The 18,172-nt window shown below is 33.7% G+C and overlaps 1 protein-coding gene across 1 annotated transcript in view; it reads right to left on the bottom strand.

Moving 5' to 3' along the window:
* LOC115237367 (SPARC-related modular calcium-binding protein 2) overlaps positions 1 to 18,172 on the bottom strand; it is a 93,729-nt gene that overhangs the window by 35,939 nt on the left and 39,618 nt on the right. Inside the window, exon 3 of the mRNA XM_029810363.1 lies at positions 1,729 to 2,100. Within this exon, the coding sequence (XP_029666223.1) occupies positions 1,729 to 2,100 (372 nt within the window). The remainder of the gene's footprint in view (positions 1 to 1,728; positions 2,101 to 18,172) is intronic.

The following is an 18,172-nucleotide window of genomic DNA, read 5'->3' as shown; positions in this document are numbered from 1 at the left end:
TCGCTCATTGTTTATTAAAAAGTTATTAACAAAATAAGTTTAACGAATCAAGCGTAATTTTCTGACATTAATATTGAGAAGTATACACACATATACACAATATATATGGCATGTGTGTGTATGAAGTGAAAAAATGGGCGGGGGATGTTTCTTAAATGTACATGGTGTCAAAAAATTATAAGTTATTAACAAAATAAGTTTAATGAATGGAACGTGATTATCTGACACCGCGTACAAGAAGAAGTGTATAAAAATCAGAAATCATAGAAATAGGTTTGGGTTAGGTTATATCTTCCGGAAGTGGAGTCCCCCCCCCGAAGGGGGGGGGCGGAACCCACTGAATCCCCGCATACACTTTTCCATCCACACAATAATTATGGGGTGGACCTCGCTTTGCTTTGTAAAGTATATGCGAAGATACAGTGAGCTCCGCCCCTCCTACGGGGAGGCTCCACTTCCGGAAGATATAACCTAACCCAAACCAAATTTTAGTTTTAAATCAGAAAAAGGTTTGGGTTAGGTTATATCTTCCGGAAGTGGAGCTCCCCGTAGGGGGGGGGGGGCACGGAACCCACTGCATCCACACATACACTTTTTCATCCACACGACAATTGTGAGATAGATCTCGCTTTGCTTTGTAAAGTATATGCGAAGATACAGTGAGCTCCGCCCCTCCTACGGGGAGGCTCCACTTCCGGAAGATATAACCTAACCCAAATCTATTTTTGATTTCATTTGTTTTATTTTGTTATTTTTAACTTTATTTTGTTAACTTTATTATTCGTTAACAAAACGTTAACTTTAAACTCCTTGAACATGGGTTGGGTTAGGTTAGTTTTTTTTTGGGGAGCGAGTGCAGGGGAAGGGGCGGAGCCCCTCCCCCGCCTATGTGTCCGATTTATTACACATAAATAAATGATTCTGCTAAGATACGCTCTATTAAATGTACATAGTGTCAGAAAAATCACGTTTTAGTTAGTAAACTTTTTTTATTAATAACTTTTCAATTAACAACGAGCGACGGCTATAACCTTTTGAGAGTTACTTAGGGCGATGATCTTGACAACATATGTCAAGGTCAAGGTCATTGGGGCTGGGTCCCCTTTTGTCAATATTTACCCTAAAGATCGCTGCAACGTTAATGTCTTTCCGTTTTAGCTATGAAAAAACGTAGTACTACATCCGCGCGCAGGCGCGCGCGAGTTTTAGTTTTAGTTATGAAAAGACGTGGTATACGCCAGCGGCCGTTTATTTATCCACCAAATACTAATATTAAAATAAAAATCATTGGAAATTATATAAAAAATTGTTTGAAATTATATTTACTTGAAACCAAATTATATTGTTTTATTTCGCATATTTTAGAAAAATCTGTCTTATTGTAAAAATATTTTCGATTAGATATTATAATGTTTATTAGAATAAAATATACATGAAATTTATGCATGAAAAAGTATAAGGTTAAGCCTTTTTAGATAATAAAATTTTATATTAAAATTATATTAAAAAACCAATAAAAATTTATATTAAAAACTCTATAAAAAGAATAAAAATTTATGAGTACTTTTTTTATGATTGTATATTAGAGAATTTTCATCAATATATTCTTATAAAAGCACCTGTTTACTTAAAAATTAACTTTAGTTAATCCTTCTCATTTCTCTTTCTGTTCAACCAGATTATTATATGAATTAGGTTATTCTTTTTGAGCAATTTTATACTACTTACCGTCAATGGATATATTAATCCGCCTGTATTCAATTTTGAAATTTTCAATGAGATTTTCATTGAATTTGGACTTTTCCGTTCGATCGCAAGTATTACGTTGTCTGTTGCTATTATACTGCCGCCGTTGTTTTCTTGGCGAATGGCGCGTTAGACCGTTCCTAGTAGAAGCAGGAGATTTGGAGTCGAATCTCAAACATCTTGGTTTTTGGTGTCTTACTGATGTATCGGGTAACGGCCGACCTTGCGGTGTTACACACCAACAATACCCAGTCTCTATGTGACATTGAATCGGTGCATATGTTCCATCGTGTTGACAGATAAGCCGTGCGCCCAGTCGGGTTGTTAGTCTTGCTGAGAAGCATGCTGGTGTTTCTAAATATAAGTCAACAATATCATTCGTCAAATTTAACTTTCAATTATTGTGGAAAGGTGAGAGAGAGAAAGAGAATTCAAAATAATTGTCAAAATGGGGCGTAATGATACTTTTGAATTCAATGTTTTTTATATACATATATATAATAAAAGCACTCGCGCACGCATGCACACATACACACACCCACGCCCACTACACACACGCGCGCGCGCGCACACACACACGCACGCACGCACACGCACACACACACACACACACACACACACAGAGGGGTACGTTCCAAAACTTACTCTTAGTCAACCTCGGAAATTTAAGGCATGGAAGGGATGTGGTAAACCAGGGTAGCAGTTATTTTGAAACGGATTTGACGACACGACAGTGGCCCAGTTTATACCGATATACTTTAATACGTACTAAATACTATACTGACCAATCACAACCATTTCATTTTTTAGAGGAATGGCTATGACTGGCCAGTATAGTACTTAATACGTATTAAAGTATATCGATGTAAATTAGGCCAATATTATTATTATAATTTTATAATATTATAAATTTTTACAATAATATTAATATATTATATTAATTATGTATTTTATACTATATTATTATTCGATAATATTAATTAATATTGCTTAAGTAGACATATTAAAAATTCCTCAGACTAACTGAAATTCGCTTAGCCTGGGTCTACAATAGGTGTAAAGTCTTTAGGCTTTATAGAATTATATCGCTCGAAAGTTTTAAATCGTGAGCTTTAAGAACTGGAATCTGGCTAGTTCGCTTGAAGCTTAGAGAATAGAGCTTCAGGCAGTGCGGGAAACATTTCTGAATGGAAATTATATCATATTTTAAGAATTAGAGCAGAAGGCTAAAAACTTACTACATCTATTGTAGACCCGTTTGTATTTTTCCCGCGCTTTGCCTTGGTAACCATCACAACTTCTCGATTTTGGAAGATCATAAAAGTCATCTTCGTGATCGATCAACTGAGCGTTTTGGAATGGTGATATAGGATTAACGCACAATCGTACCGAAGGTTTTGGAACGATCTATGGTAACCAAAGTAAGATTCTGTGAGTAGGCTCTGCTGGCAGATCATTAGCCTAATGCGGACATAACAGATGCCAAATTGCTAGCAAGAACTGAGGAAATCTGTTGCCAATCTGCTGGCATATTGCGCGCATTTTGCTTACTGGGAGGGTTCTAAAACGCATTCTAGAGAGGTATTTGTTTACATTAACGGACACCTTGCCGATGATCTTGACCTTGACATATGTTATAAGAGTAAGGATGTTAATTAATGTTTACTTTGTTTTAATTGAACGGTTTCGTATGGTTTTTGAGATATTCAACAAAAAAAGTTTATTGAATAGAACGTATTTTTCTGAGACCATGTACATTTAATACAGTATTTATTAAACATCTATTCATCTATACATAAACTACTTCTGTATTAGATATTTATTTACAATATATTTCAAATGTCTACATCTCTCTCTCTCTCTCTCTCTCTCTCTCTCACACACACACACACACACCTGCGCGCGCGAGTGAATATTTATATTTACATTTATATGCCTACATAGTAATAAAAAGTTAGTAACAAAAAACTAACAATAACAATACTGTTAATATATGTATATCAATTTCGAATGTTTAACAAAGGTAAATATGCATATTAGGTTACACCTCACCGATGACTTTGACCTTGACATATGTTGTCAAGGACATAACCCTGAGTGACTTTTCCTTATAACTTAACCGGCGATCTCTTATAGTTTCTGAGATATTTAAAGTTATGATTTCACAATTCTAATAATTTTTCTATTATAAAATAAATAAAAATAAAGATTGTTTACATTGTATTTACGTAGATCAGACGTGGAAAAAGTGTTTTTTTACATATGGATGAGAAAGTATATGCGTGGACGCAGTGGGTTCCGCCCCCCCTGCGGGGGGGCTCCACTTCCAGAAGATATAACCTAACCCAAACCAAATTTTAGTTTTAAATCAGAAATAGGTTTGGGTTAGGTTATATCTTCCGGAAGTGGAGCCCCCCCGTAGGGGGGGGGGGCGGAACTCCCTGCGTCCACGCATATACTTTCTCATCCATGCAACAATTGTGGGGCGGACTGTCTCTCTGTCTCTATATTATTACCCAAATGTTAACTTTAAATATCTCAGAAACTATAAGAGACCGCCGGTTAAGTTATAAAGAAAATTACTCAGGGTTATGTCCTTGACAACATATGTCAAGGTCAAAGTCATCGGTGAGGTGTAACCTAATATGCATATTTACCGTTTATTTCCAAGGTTGGGTAAGATAATTTTTTTTTTAACTGACTAGGTTAAGTTTAAAGTTAATGCTCCAAAAATTAACTAAGTTTACATTAAAAGTTACTGAAACAAAAATTAACTCAGTTAAAGTAAAATTAAAAAATTATTAACTCATTAAAGGTAAAAGTTAATTCTTTATCCAACAGCGAATCGACACATCTGACAAACTTGTACGACAAATGAAATATTCGCATTACGATCAACCATTTTCATACGACTTTAATATTGATAAATTATTTTAATTTGTATAAAAAAAGTTAATAAGTTAACGTTAATGCATTTAAAAATAACTAGTTTAAGTTAAAAGTAAAAATGTTTAAAATTAGTCAGCAAAGTCTGTTCGAACAGATTTTATCAAACGTCTGCTACAAATTTTTGTCAGCAGAAAGACTGCAGATTGTATACAAAATCTGTTATATCAGATAATGATAGCAGAATGTCAGCAAAAATATTATAGAACTTGCTGACATAATTTAACAGCAGATCAGTAGCAGAAACCGAGCAGGATTTACACAGAATCATCATAGCAGATTGGCAGCAGAAACCGAGCAAGATCTGCGCAATGCAGTTTGATGCCAGATTGGCGGCAGAAACCGCGCAAGATCTGCGCGCGCGTAATCTGATGACAAATTGACAGCAGAAATCGAGCAAAATATGCAGCTTTTAGCTATTTATATAATTTATTGAAATAGTATATTTTATTCGCTTACCGCTATGCGGTGCATTATTCACTTTGTATACTCGTATTCAAGTTCTTGTCATGAGCATTAATATATGTTATTAATATTATATATTTATATGTTATTAATATAAACGTCAGCAAATGAAGTCCTGTGAATGTGACATATCAATTATTGACGTCATTTTCGAGTCTCATGAGACCTAATTTAGGACGTCTATTTGGTCATTTTGTGACCAAAATTTAACATTTTTTGTCTCAATAAAACAAAGATATATTACATACATTGTATATCTCATTTATTATCTTTTAAGCGAAACGAGCAATGTAAATTAATGAAGCATTTAAATGCCTGCTATTCTATTTAAATTTAAATTATGACGGCAGATCCTGCTCGATTTCTGCCACTAATCTGACGTCAATCTGAGTTGCGCAGATCCTGATCGGTTTCTGCCGCCAATCTGGCATCTAACTGCGTTGCGCAGATCCTGCTCGATTTCTGCCGTCAATTTGTTGTCGGCTTATGTCGACAGGTTTTGCCGGCAGAACAGAAGCTTAATGTGGACGCAGTTGATGCCAATATGCTGCAATATTCTGCTTGAATCTGCTCGCAAAGTGCTGGCAGACTGCTAACATTTTGCTTACTGCATAAGTTTAGTTAAAAGTTATTAACTTTTTAACTTAATTTTTAACTGTTTAACTAGTTACTACCCAACTTTGCTTATTTCTAATTTAAAATTAAAATTAGTTGTAAGATAAGTACCCAGCAAGCAAAATGATGCAAACTTTGCGCAAAGTTTGCAGCAAACCCGAGCATGCCTTTACAGCAAAATTGTGACAAGGTTTGTCCGCAAAAAGCTTAGCTTTTGCTGGCAAAGCTTGTCGCAATAGTGTGAGATTGGTTCTTACTTTTAGAACCAACGAATCAACGTCGAGTGTTGACAAGACGATAACTAAGCGCTTTCTCTGCTGAACGCGGCCATTCAGTCCAATATCTGAATTCCCTATGTTGGGATTGTATCAGTAATTGAACTGATAGAAATAATTATATTTTTAATCTTCTACCAGTTGCTCTTTGCAAGCTTTATATACATCATGACTACAAATCAAATACGAGATGGATGCATATAGCGCGTCGCATAGCGATGAATAAACGAAGGCTCGGCAGAATACTATATTTTTGTAAAGTTTGTAATAAAGTAAAGTTGTAAATTTGCTGTCATGCCGTGCATGGCAAGGTTTGTTATTTGCGTGAACTTTGCGTCTCGTTGTGCCAGAGTATACTTTGCTCTGTTCTTTCCATAAATGTGTTATCATATCGTGTACAATAAGATTTGTTCTGTTCTTGTCGTAAATTTGCTATTATAGCGTGTATAACAAGATTTGCTACTAATTGACGTAAAGTTTGTGTTACACCGTGAATAGCGTCATATGTGTTCTTCTATGCGTAAAATTTACGGGCAAGCTTTTTTCTATTATTTACAGCATCGTGAAACGAAAAATTTTGCCGTCAATTTGCTTCAAACTTTTTGACAAACCAAAACAAGATAGATGTTTGCTACACAATTGTTGTCAAAATTAAAGCATCCCTTGTTGCAAAGCTTTGGCAAAACGTGATTTTAACATTCTTGGCTATCTGGGTAGGATTAGATTTGGGTTAGGTTAGTTTTCTTTGGGTGAGGGCGGAGTGTTAAAAAATTACATTCTACACAGTAAACTTTTTTGTTAAATATCTCAAAAACTGTACGAAACTGCCAATTAAAACAAAGTAAACGTTAATCAACAATCAAAATCCTCACCTTTACAACATATGTCAAAGTCAAGGTCATCAGCGAGGTAAACAATTACCAAAAGAGGGACTTCGAATCAAACTTGCAGCTGAAGCAAAGCTTTTTTTCAGCAGAATTGTAATCCAAAAGATGCAAATTCTTAACAAATATAAATATATCAATACATATCTATATTAATTTAAGCGGTTAAACTTGTTGTTAATACTTTGTTATCCAAGAGATCGTCTCCAAGTGCATTGCCGAGGAATTGTTTAACAACAATGGTCGCGTTCAGCAAAGAAAATTGTTCAGTAGCAATTGAACGTGATTGGCTCTTACTTTTAGAAACAAATCAACGTCGATTGTTGACAAGATGATAACTGAGCGCTTTCTCTGCTGAATGCGGCCAATGGCAGATATATTAGAGTTGGAACAACGGTCAACTGTGCGGACGTATTGACTACAGCTCGGTTCTATTATTATTTGCATGTGAATTTCTTGTGCGTGTTATATTTTATTAAAGAGTTCTTGTGTTATAGAAAGAGTATTCCTTATATTTCGCGAGTGCGTGCACATTTAGAAATACGAGTACCGGCGCGCGCGTTTAAGATACATTTATCGATATGGATCCACGGGCGCAACAATATATATGTACACACATATATGCGCGCGCACGCACACACACACACATATATATATATATATATATATATATATATATATATATATATATATATATATATATATATATATATATATATATATATATATATATATATATATATATATATATATATATATATATATATATATATATATATATATATATATATATATATATATATATATATATATATATATATATATATATATATATATAATTTATTTATTTTATCTGTCAGCAATAACAGATGACAGATCAGTACGTGTGTAAATGTAGTTACGAGCCTGAGGGCGCAAATTCTACGCAATATTATTGGCAAACTTTGATCACTTATAACTTAAAAACTATTGTAACCTCAATATTTTTCTATTAAGATTTTTTACTCCATTTTGCCTCTAGAATACGCTATTAAAATATTGTACGGAGGTTGTGAGACACCCTTTATATACAGGGTATCCTAGACCACCCGTACATCCCTTTTCTTTCAAAAACTAAGCATTTTAGAGAAAAACGTTTTAAACAAAAATTGTATGATTTTGAGGAAAACATAAGATGGTGTCATTGGTTTGACCTTGGATAGCATCGTTAAGGTCAAGTCAAGGACACCTTTAATTTCTTAAATGGAATCCCCTATTTTTTATTGCATATTCTTATAGCTTATCGAAAACTAAATATTTTACGAGATATTTTTTTATATCAAAATATGTGTGTCAGATTAAAATATAAAATAACTCAAAAAGTACTTAATGAGAAACTACTTTATTATAGTGTTTTGGAAAGCTCTCGAGATAAGCTACAAGAATATGCAATAAAAAATAGAGGATTCCATTTAAGAAATTAAAGGTGTCCTTGACTTGACCTTAACGATGCCGTCCAAGGTCAAACCAATGACACCATTTACGTTCCCCTCAAAACCATACAATTTTTGTACAAAACGTTTTTCTCTAAAATGCTTAGTTTTTGAAAGAAAAGGGGTGTACGGGTGGTCTAGAACACCCTGTATGTATACCTACATATGCTACATACTAAACCGTACTTTACGAGATCCTAATGAGAGTCATAACAAATCCTCTCAAACTTATGAATCAAACAAACCTTCAAATATGACCAAATAGAGTCAAGGATTGGCAGGGTACTAGCTTTGTTAAGTTTGTTTGTTTATTGGTCTTTTTTAGATCAAAGAATTTAATTACTTTGTCCAATTGACCCTCTCCCCCACAACAGTAAAATAAAAGATTAAATATTTTAAAATTAGAAGCTATTTGCAAACTTTCGCATCCCACATTTAAAATTTTTGGATTTGTCACCCAAATTTTTAAGCTTTAATTTCTTAGAAAATCGGAAATACCACTTTATACATCCTCGAAAAATAAAAAAAAATTGTACTCGGAAAGTGATAAATCTATTGTTTTTTAGTTGATTATTTTTTTCCGAATAAGTAAAATACGTGTTAAGTATTTTTGAACTGCAAGCCCTTGGCAGGAATACCACCTCATATATTCTGGACACAAGAAAAAAATTTATATATGACACTATGTATTGTATTGGTTATGCATGAGATGCGTGTACTGATGTGTGTAAGCGTGTGTATGGTGTGTGTCCAGCCAATCTCAGAAAAGCTTGTGATTGGTTAAGAGGCCACTAAGCTAAGGTGGCTTAACAAATGTGATAAATATACACAAAAGTCACTCTCATCGATTTTATCGCTACTTAGATATGTTATAGGGGAAGTTGTTTTGAGTAATTCCCCGAAACATCAAGTAGGGAACAGCATTGGTTTAGAAGATATATTCTATTCTACGTGCCCTGTCGGGTCTCCCCGACGTCGGCGACCTCTACATATGTCTACGGTGTGCGCCATTTCGCAGCATACAATTTAACGCCGGTTCCGAACGGCTTAGATTTAAGAGGTTTTACTAGGCAAGATACTCTCGGTGGTTTGCCATTGCCTTCCGAGTTAGGAGATATAACAAAAATTAAAGTTTGACAATTTTAATGCTTTTCCTTAGATATTATGAACTGATATTAGAAAGTTTGTGTACGCCATAGTAATGTATTTGTCATCTTCCAACTTCCAACTAGAAAAAAATTTTGATTATATTTAAAGGATTTTGAAAGAAAGTTCTTCCATATATAGTTTATATGGTAGATATTAAAGAAATTTCTTTAAATTGTGCTAAGATAATATTAGTAGAAATAAAGTTTCTGTATCCAAAAACTAATCTGAAAGCTTTAAATCACGGTTTATTGTTAGTGTTAAAGTGATCTATTTGAATAGTCCGTGAAAAGGGAACCCTCCATACTCAATTCTGGAGCAAATCAAAGAAATATAATTTACAAGGAACCTTCGGCAACGCGAGAATTTAAAAAAATCTGAAACTTTGCATAATTATAGAGTAGTAGTCCCTAATAACGAAACAATTTTTTGTTGGTGATAAAAATCGGTTTCAAGGGTGAAAACAACCTTAGGGACTACTACTCTATAATTATGCAAAGTTTCAGATTTTTTTGAATTTTCGCGTTGCCGAAGGTTCCTTGTTAGTCAGAAAGATCAATAGGTCAGCTTTCCCATCAGGTATGTTTTATATTATATATTTAATGGTTTTTAGAGGACTTCGGTAGGTGTTCCAAATATGTTAAAGTTGTAGAATCCAATTTAAAGTAAAGATGTAAGATTAATTCCAAAAAATTGTATCTTTAGAGATATAAAAATGCATGAATCACTAAGTAAGAGTAATATTTAAGTTCTCATTTAGTCCGTTTTCATACAAAAACATACAGAATTTGGTCTTAATCGTGAATAACTCTAATTATAGATTTTCGAGTATTATTTTAGCCTTCTATATAACATCTTCTACTAATTCAATTTGTTTAGAATCAAGTGTAATGAAGAGAAAATTGCGACATTGTCAGCATATTAAAAAATTTTACACTATGTCTTCTACGTTATCTAAAAACCTAATACATAAATGTTTAATGGTTAAATGACCTGTTTAAATCTATAGGACTTCATCTACTTTCCGAAATCGATAGTATACTTAGAGATATGAAACCAAATATATGTGTATATACATACATCCTGTATGTCTATAAAATCTATTCCCACCCCCCAATATTTCGGAAACGGTTCAAAATTATGAAAAACCGCGAAATACATGTTCGATCATTTCGAGGGGCTACTCTTTTAAAGGAATTGGGAGAGTTGTCCCCCCAACAGGGTGTCCCAAGAGGACCCCAACTTAAAAATTTTTGATGGACCCCCACCCCCCAATATTGTAAAAAATTTTCTTTCTTTATACCCTTTCAGACGATATACTACAGTATATCGTCTGAAAGGGTATAAAGAAAGAAAATTTTTGGCGCAAACCGAAGGTTAGGTAAAATTATTACTCCCATTTGGAAAATCCTAAAAAAATGTTTGAAGTGTGAAAGTGTTCATCTTTTTAAGTCTTTCCCATAAAAAAATTAAAATTTGACCTTGATTTTTTTTAAAAAGGTATGCAGAAAATTGTTAAATTCAAGATCATGCCAATTTTTTTTTTTGTTTTGTAAAATCAAAGTCAAATCTAAATTTTTTAATGGAAAGAACTTAAAAAAACGGACATTTTCATACTTCGAACGTTTTTTTAGGATTTTCCAAATGGGAATATTGGAATGATTTTTTGAAAATTGGCTTTTTCGAATTTTGATCCTAAATAATCCCCGAACGGGTCAACATATCAACCTCCGGTTTGCGCTAAAAATTTTCTTTTTTTATGCCCTTTCAAACGATATACTACAAACTACAATATGAGGAGTTTCATTTGAAATTCTTGAGTTAGGGTCCCCCTCAGGCATCCTCTTGGGGAGACAATTTTCCCAACCCCGTTAAAGAGTAACCCTTCGAAATGATCGACCACGTATTTCGCGGTTTTTCATAATTTTGAACTGTTTCCAAAATATAGGGAATGGGGATAGACTTCATAAACACCCTGTATATATGTATATATACAGGGTGTCCGACAAGTAAGTGACCAAACGAAAGGTGGAAATAGATTGGGTCAAACTGAAAAGAAAAGTTCTGTACCTTTTTGCGATTTTCAAAATAATTATTGAGAAATTAATTAAAAAAGATCGACCAATTCGTGAGTATAAGCGCGCAGCGAGAAGAGACAACTCAAAAGTAACAATTTAGACTAGCACGGTATAAAGAATATTTTTTATCTGTGACTATGCGGATTGTTTCCATTGAATCCTAAATGTTCCACCGAAGTTTGTTTACATTTATATTAAATGATCTTGTTATTGACTAACCTTTATAGCTTGAATGAAGTAACACAGATCAAGATCACACATCAAACATAAATAATAACATTTCGATTTGATTTGATTAATAAAATCGCAAATATTCTGTTTTGGAAACATTCGCGATAAATTTCCATTTTTCAACTTTTTTTCATGTCCATGACCTTGAATATCCATGACTGTTGAAATTGTCTTAGAAAAAGACTTCAATCATAGGTGTTCAAAAATGCATGGTCTCATTTAAAAATATGAAGATGACCTTTAAATCTCTTAAATACTTCCACCTAGGAAAAAATGTTTACCTTCGCAAGATGTCCCCTTCGATACCACACAACTTTTACTTCAAACATTTCTTCCTATCTCCAAAACTGTAGGAGTTATTCGGGAGGCCGGTCTTAGGTGATTCACCCTGTATACAGGGTGAGGCATTTATAGTGACGCGGGCGTATTTCTCGGAAACGAAGCGAGATATTAAAAAATATTTCAGACAAAAGTTGTTTGGTTCGAAGAGGGACATAAGATGGTGCCATTGATGTGACCTTGGATAGTCATTTGAAGGTCACATGAAGGTCACTTTCAATTTCTTAAATGGAACTGCCTACTTTTTATTGCATATTCTTGTAGCTTAATTCAAGAGCTTTTCAAAACACTATAATAAAGTATTTTTTCATTAAGTACTTTTTGAGTTATTTTATATTTTATTCTGACATATTTTGATATAAAAAATAAAATATCTCGTAAAATATTTAGTTTTCGATAATCTTACATAAATACTTTTATGTACAGAATAATGAGACAAATCAATTAGGGTAAAAAAAACAAATAATTGTTTTAAAAAATACATCGTAAATAATTACATACTTTTTCTTANNNNCCCAAAACTTTGTCGCGCGCCTACTTTTGAGTTGTCTCTTCTCGCTGCGCGCTTATACTCACGAATTGGTCGATCTTTTTTAATTAATTTCTCAATAATTATTTTGAAAATCGCAAAAAGGTACAGAACTTTTCTTTTCAGTTTGACCCAATCTATTTCCACCTTTCGTTTGGTCACTTACTTGTCGGACACCCTGTATATATACATATATACAGGGTGTTTATGAAGTCTATCCCCATTCCCTATATTTTGGAAACAGTTCAAAATTATGAAAAACCGCGAAATACGTGGTCGATCATTTCGAAGGGTTACTCTTTAACGGGGTTGGGAAAATTGTCTCCCCAAGAGGATGCCTGAGGGGGACCCTAACTCAAGAATTTCAAATGAAACTCCTCATATTGTAGTTTGTAGTATATCGTTTGAAAGGGCATAAAAAAAGAAAATTTTTAGCGCAAACCGGAGGTTGATATGTTGACCCGTTCGGGGATTATTTAGGATCAAAATTCGAAAAAGCCAATTTTCAAAAAATCATTCCAATATTCCCATTTGGAAAATCCTAAAAAAACGTTCGAAGTATGAAAATGTCCGTTTTTTTAAGTTCTTTCCATTAAAAAATTTAGATTTGACTTTGATTTTACAAAACAAAAAAAAAAAAGTGGCATGATCTTGAATTTAACAATTTTCTGCATACCTTTTTAAAAAAAATCAAGGTCAAATTTTAATTTTTTTATGGGAAAGACTTAAAAAGATGAACACTTTCACACTTCAAACATTTTTTTAGGATTTTCCAAATGGGAGTAATAATTTTACCTAACCTTCGGTTTGCGCCAAAAATTTTCTTTCTTTATACCCTTTCAGACGATATACTGTAGTATATCGTCTGAAAGGGTATAAAGAAAGAAAATTTTTTACAATATTGGGGGGTGGGGGTCCATCAAAAATTTTTAAGTTGGGGTCCTCTTGGGACACCCTGTTGGGGGGACAACTCTCCCAATTCCTTTAAAAGAGTAGCCCCTCGAAATGATCGAACATGTATTTCGCGGTTTTTCATAATTTTGAACTGTTTCCAAAATATAGGGAATGGGGATAGACTTCATAAACACCCTGTATATATGTATATATACAGGGTGTCCGACAAGTAAGTGACCAAACGAAAGGTGGAAATAGATTGGGTCAAACTGAAAAGAAAAGTCCTGTACCATTTTGCGATTTTCATAATAATTATTGAGAAATTGATTTAAAAAGATCGACCAATTCGCGCAAGTATTACCGCGCGGTGAGAAAGGATGGCCTGATATGGATGGCATTGATATTTGGTTGCTAGGACGCGAGAATCCATCGTTATGTACCCGCTCGTACGTAACTATTGTCATTTGTAAAGCACTCCCCCCAAAACTTTGTCGCGCGCCTACTTTTGAGTTGTCTCTTCTCGCTGCGCGCTTATACTCACGAATTGGTCGATCTTTTTTAATTAATTTCTCAATAATTATTTTGAAAATCGCAAAAAGGTACAGAACTTTTCTTTTCAGTTTGACCCAATCTATTTCCACCTTTCGTTTGGTCACTTACTTGTCGGACACCCTGTATATATACATATATACAGGGTGTTTATGAAGTCTATCCCCATTCCCTATATTTTGGAAACAGTTCAAAATTATGAAAAACCGCGAAATACATGTTCGATCATTTCGAGGGGCTACTCTTTTAAAGGAATTGGGAGAGTTGTCCCCCCAACAGGGTGTCCCAAGAGGACCCCAACTTAAAAATTTTTGATGGACCCCCACCCCCCAATATTGTAAAAAATTTTCTTTCTTTATACCCTTTCAGACGATATACTGTAGTATATCGTCTGAAAGGGTATAAAGAAAGAAAATTTTTGGCGCAAACCGAAGGTTAGGTAAAATTATTACTCCCATTTGGAAAATCCTAAAAAAATGTTTGAAGTGTGAAAGTGTTCATCTTTTTAAGTCTTTCCCATAAAAAAATTAAAATTTGACCTTGATTTTTTTTAAAAAGGTATGCAGAAAATTGTTAAATTCAAGATCATGCCACTTTTTTTTTTTTGTTTTGTAAAATCAAAGTCAAATCTAAATTTTTTAATGGAAAGAACTTAAAAAAACGGACATTTTCATACTTCGAACGTTTTTTTAGGATTTTCCAAATGGGAATATTGGAATGATTTTTTGAAAATTGGCTTTTTCGAATTTTGATCCTAAATAATCCCCGAACGGGTCAACATATCAACCTCCGGTTTGCGCTAAAAATTTTCTTTTTTTATGCCCTTTCAAACGATATACTACAAACTACAATATGAGGAGTTTCATTTGAAATTCTTGAGTTAGGGTCCCCCTCAGGCATCCTCTTGGGGAGACAATTTTCCCAACCCCGTTAAAGAGTAACCCTTCGAAATGATCGACCACGTATTTCGCGGTTTTTCATAATTTTGAACTGTTTCCAAAATATAGGGAATGGGGATAGACTTCATAAACACCCTGTATATATGTATATATACAGGGTGTCCGACAAGTAAGTGACCAAACGAAAGGTGGAAATAGATTGGGTCAAACTGAAAAGAAAAGTTCTGTACCTTTTTGCGATTTTCAAAATAATTATTGAGAAATTAATTAAAAAAGATCGACCAATTCGTGAGTATAAGCGCGCAGCGAGAAGAGACAACTCAAAAGTAGGCGCGCGACAAAGTTTTGGGGGGAGTGCTTTACAAATGACAATAGTTACGTACGAGCGGGTACATAACGATGGATTCTCGCGTCCTAGCAACCAAATATCAATGCCATCCATATCAGGCCATCCTTTCTCACCGCGCGGTAATACTTGCGCGAATTGGTCGATCTTTTTAAATCGGTGAGTCATCTAAGACCGGCCACCCGAATAACTCCTACAGTTTTGAAGATAGAAAAAAATGTTTGAAATAAAAGTTGTGTGGTATCGAGGGAGATATTTTACGGAGATGAATATTTTTTCCCAGCTGGAGGTGCTTGGGAAATTTGAAGATCATCTTCACATTTTGAAATGGGGTCATGCATTTTCGAACACCTACGATTGAAGCCTTTTCGAAGACAGTTTCAATGGTCATGAATATATTCAAGGCCATGGACATAAAAAATGTTGAATATGGAAATTTATCGCGAATGTTTCCGAAACAGAATATTTGCGGTTTTATTAATCAAATCAAATCGAAATGTTATTATTTATATTTGATGTATAACTTTGATCTGTGTTACTTCATTTAAGTTACAAAGGTTAATCAATAACATAATCATTTAATATAAATGTAAACAAACTTCGGTGGAACATTTAGGATTCAATGGAAACAATCCGCATAGTCACAGATAAAAAATATTCTTTATACCGTGCTAGTCTAAATTGTTACGTTACACCGAAGTTTGTTTACATTTATATTAAATGATCTTGTTATTGACTAACCTTTATAGCTTGAATGAAGTAACACAGATCAAGATCACACATCAAACATAAATAATAACATTTCGATTTGATTTGATTAATAAAATCGCAAATATTCTGTTTTGGAAACATTCGCGATAAATTTCCATTTTTCAACTTTTTTTCATGTCCATGACCTTGAATATCCATGACTGTTGAAATTGTCTTAGAAAAAGACTTCAATCATAGGTGTTCAAAAATGCATGGTCTCATTTAAAAATATGAAGATGACCTTTAAATCTCTTAAATACTTCCACCTAGGAAAAAATGTTTACCTTCGCAAGATGTCCCCTTCGATACCACACAACTTTTACTTCAAACATTTCTTCCTATCTCCAAAACTGTAGGAGTTATTCGGGAGGCCGGTCTTAGGTGATTCACCCTGTATACAGGGTGAGGCATTTATAGTGACGCGGGCGTATTTCTAGATTAAAATATAAAATAACTCAAAAAGTACTTAATGAAAAAGTACTTTATTAATTTATAGTGTTTTGGAAAGCTCTCAAGATAAGCTATAAGAATATGCAATAAAAAAGGGGGGTCCCATTTAAAAAAATGAAGATGACCTTTAAATGACCTTGCAAATGACTAATGTCAAATCCAAGGTCACTATTAGATAGCCCCCTTTGTTCTCTACAACTTTTATCCGAGTCGTTTTCCTTCAAACGTTGATCTTGAAAAGTTATGAGGGTGGAACTTTTAAAATGGGACACCCTGTATTTATCCAAGATAATTCTCTTTAATTAAATGTATTTAATTCAAATAAACGTTTCGACTTTACTTACAAGGAACCTTCGGCAACGCGAAAATTCAAAAAAATCTAGTACTTTGCATAATTATAGAGTAGTAGTCCCTAATAACGAAACGATTTTTTGTTGGTGCTAAAAATCGGTTTCAGGAGTGAAAACAACCCCTTAGAAAAAATCGGTTTTTACATTCCGAAGCGAATATTATTGAAACAAAAAGAAATATGAAAAAATTGTTTAAACAAAAGTTTTATGGTTTCAAATGTACTTTACAATGGCGTATCTGGATTTTTAAAAAAGATTGAAGCCTTTTCGAAGACAGTTTCAATGGTCATGAATATATTCAAGGCCATGGACATAAAAAATGTTGAATATGGAAATTTATCGCGAATGTTTCCGAAACAGAATATTTGCGGTTTTATTAATCAAATCAAATCGAAATGTTATTATTTATATTTGATGTATAACTTTGATCTGTGTTACTTCATTTAAGTTACAAAGGTTAATCAATAACATAATCATTTAATATAAATGTAAACAAACTTCGGTGTAACGTAACAATTTAGACTAGCACGGTATAAAGAATATTTTTTATCTGTGACTATGCGGATTGTTTCCATTGAATCCTAAATGTTCCACCGAAGTTTGTTTACATTTATATTAAATGATCATGTTATTGACTAACCTTTGTAGCTTAAATAAAGTAACACAAATCAAGGTCACACAAGAAACATAAATAAAAACACATTTCGATTTGATTGAATTTATGAAACCCCGAATATTCTATTTCGGAAACATTCGCAATAAATTTTCATTTTTCAACTTTTTTCATGTCCGTGACCTTGAATATCCATGACCATCGAAACGGTCTTGGAAAAGGCTTTAATCGTAGGTGTTCGAAAATGCATGGTTCCATTTAAAAATATGAAGATGACCTTCAAATCTCCTAAACACCTTCACCTGGAAAAAAAATGTTTATTTCTGCAAGATGTCCCCTCCCCTTGCCAAAAATGGTCGATTAAAACCGATTAAAACATAATCCGTTTTAATCGGTTTTAATCGATTTTAATCGGTTCAATCCGCGCCCGGATTAAAAAGTAATCGATTTTAATTCCGAACGAACTATAATCGGTTTTAATATCGCTTTCTCGGATTATTTTCAATCTGAAATTATTACATTGTAATCCATATTGTTGTCAATCCAAATAAACACGAATAATCGAATGGATATTGTGGCTGCCGTAGGTCGTCAC

This window comes from Formica exsecta, unplaced genomic scaffold (genome assembly GCF_003651465.1).
Source record: "Formica exsecta isolate Colony F162 unplaced genomic scaffold, ASM365146v1 scaffold291, whole genome shotgun sequence".
Lineage (NCBI taxonomy): Eukaryota > Metazoa > Arthropoda > Insecta > Hymenoptera > Formicidae > Formica > Formica exsecta.
Note: the sequence above shows the minus strand (reverse complement) of the source record. Positions and strands in the feature narration are given on the sequence as shown.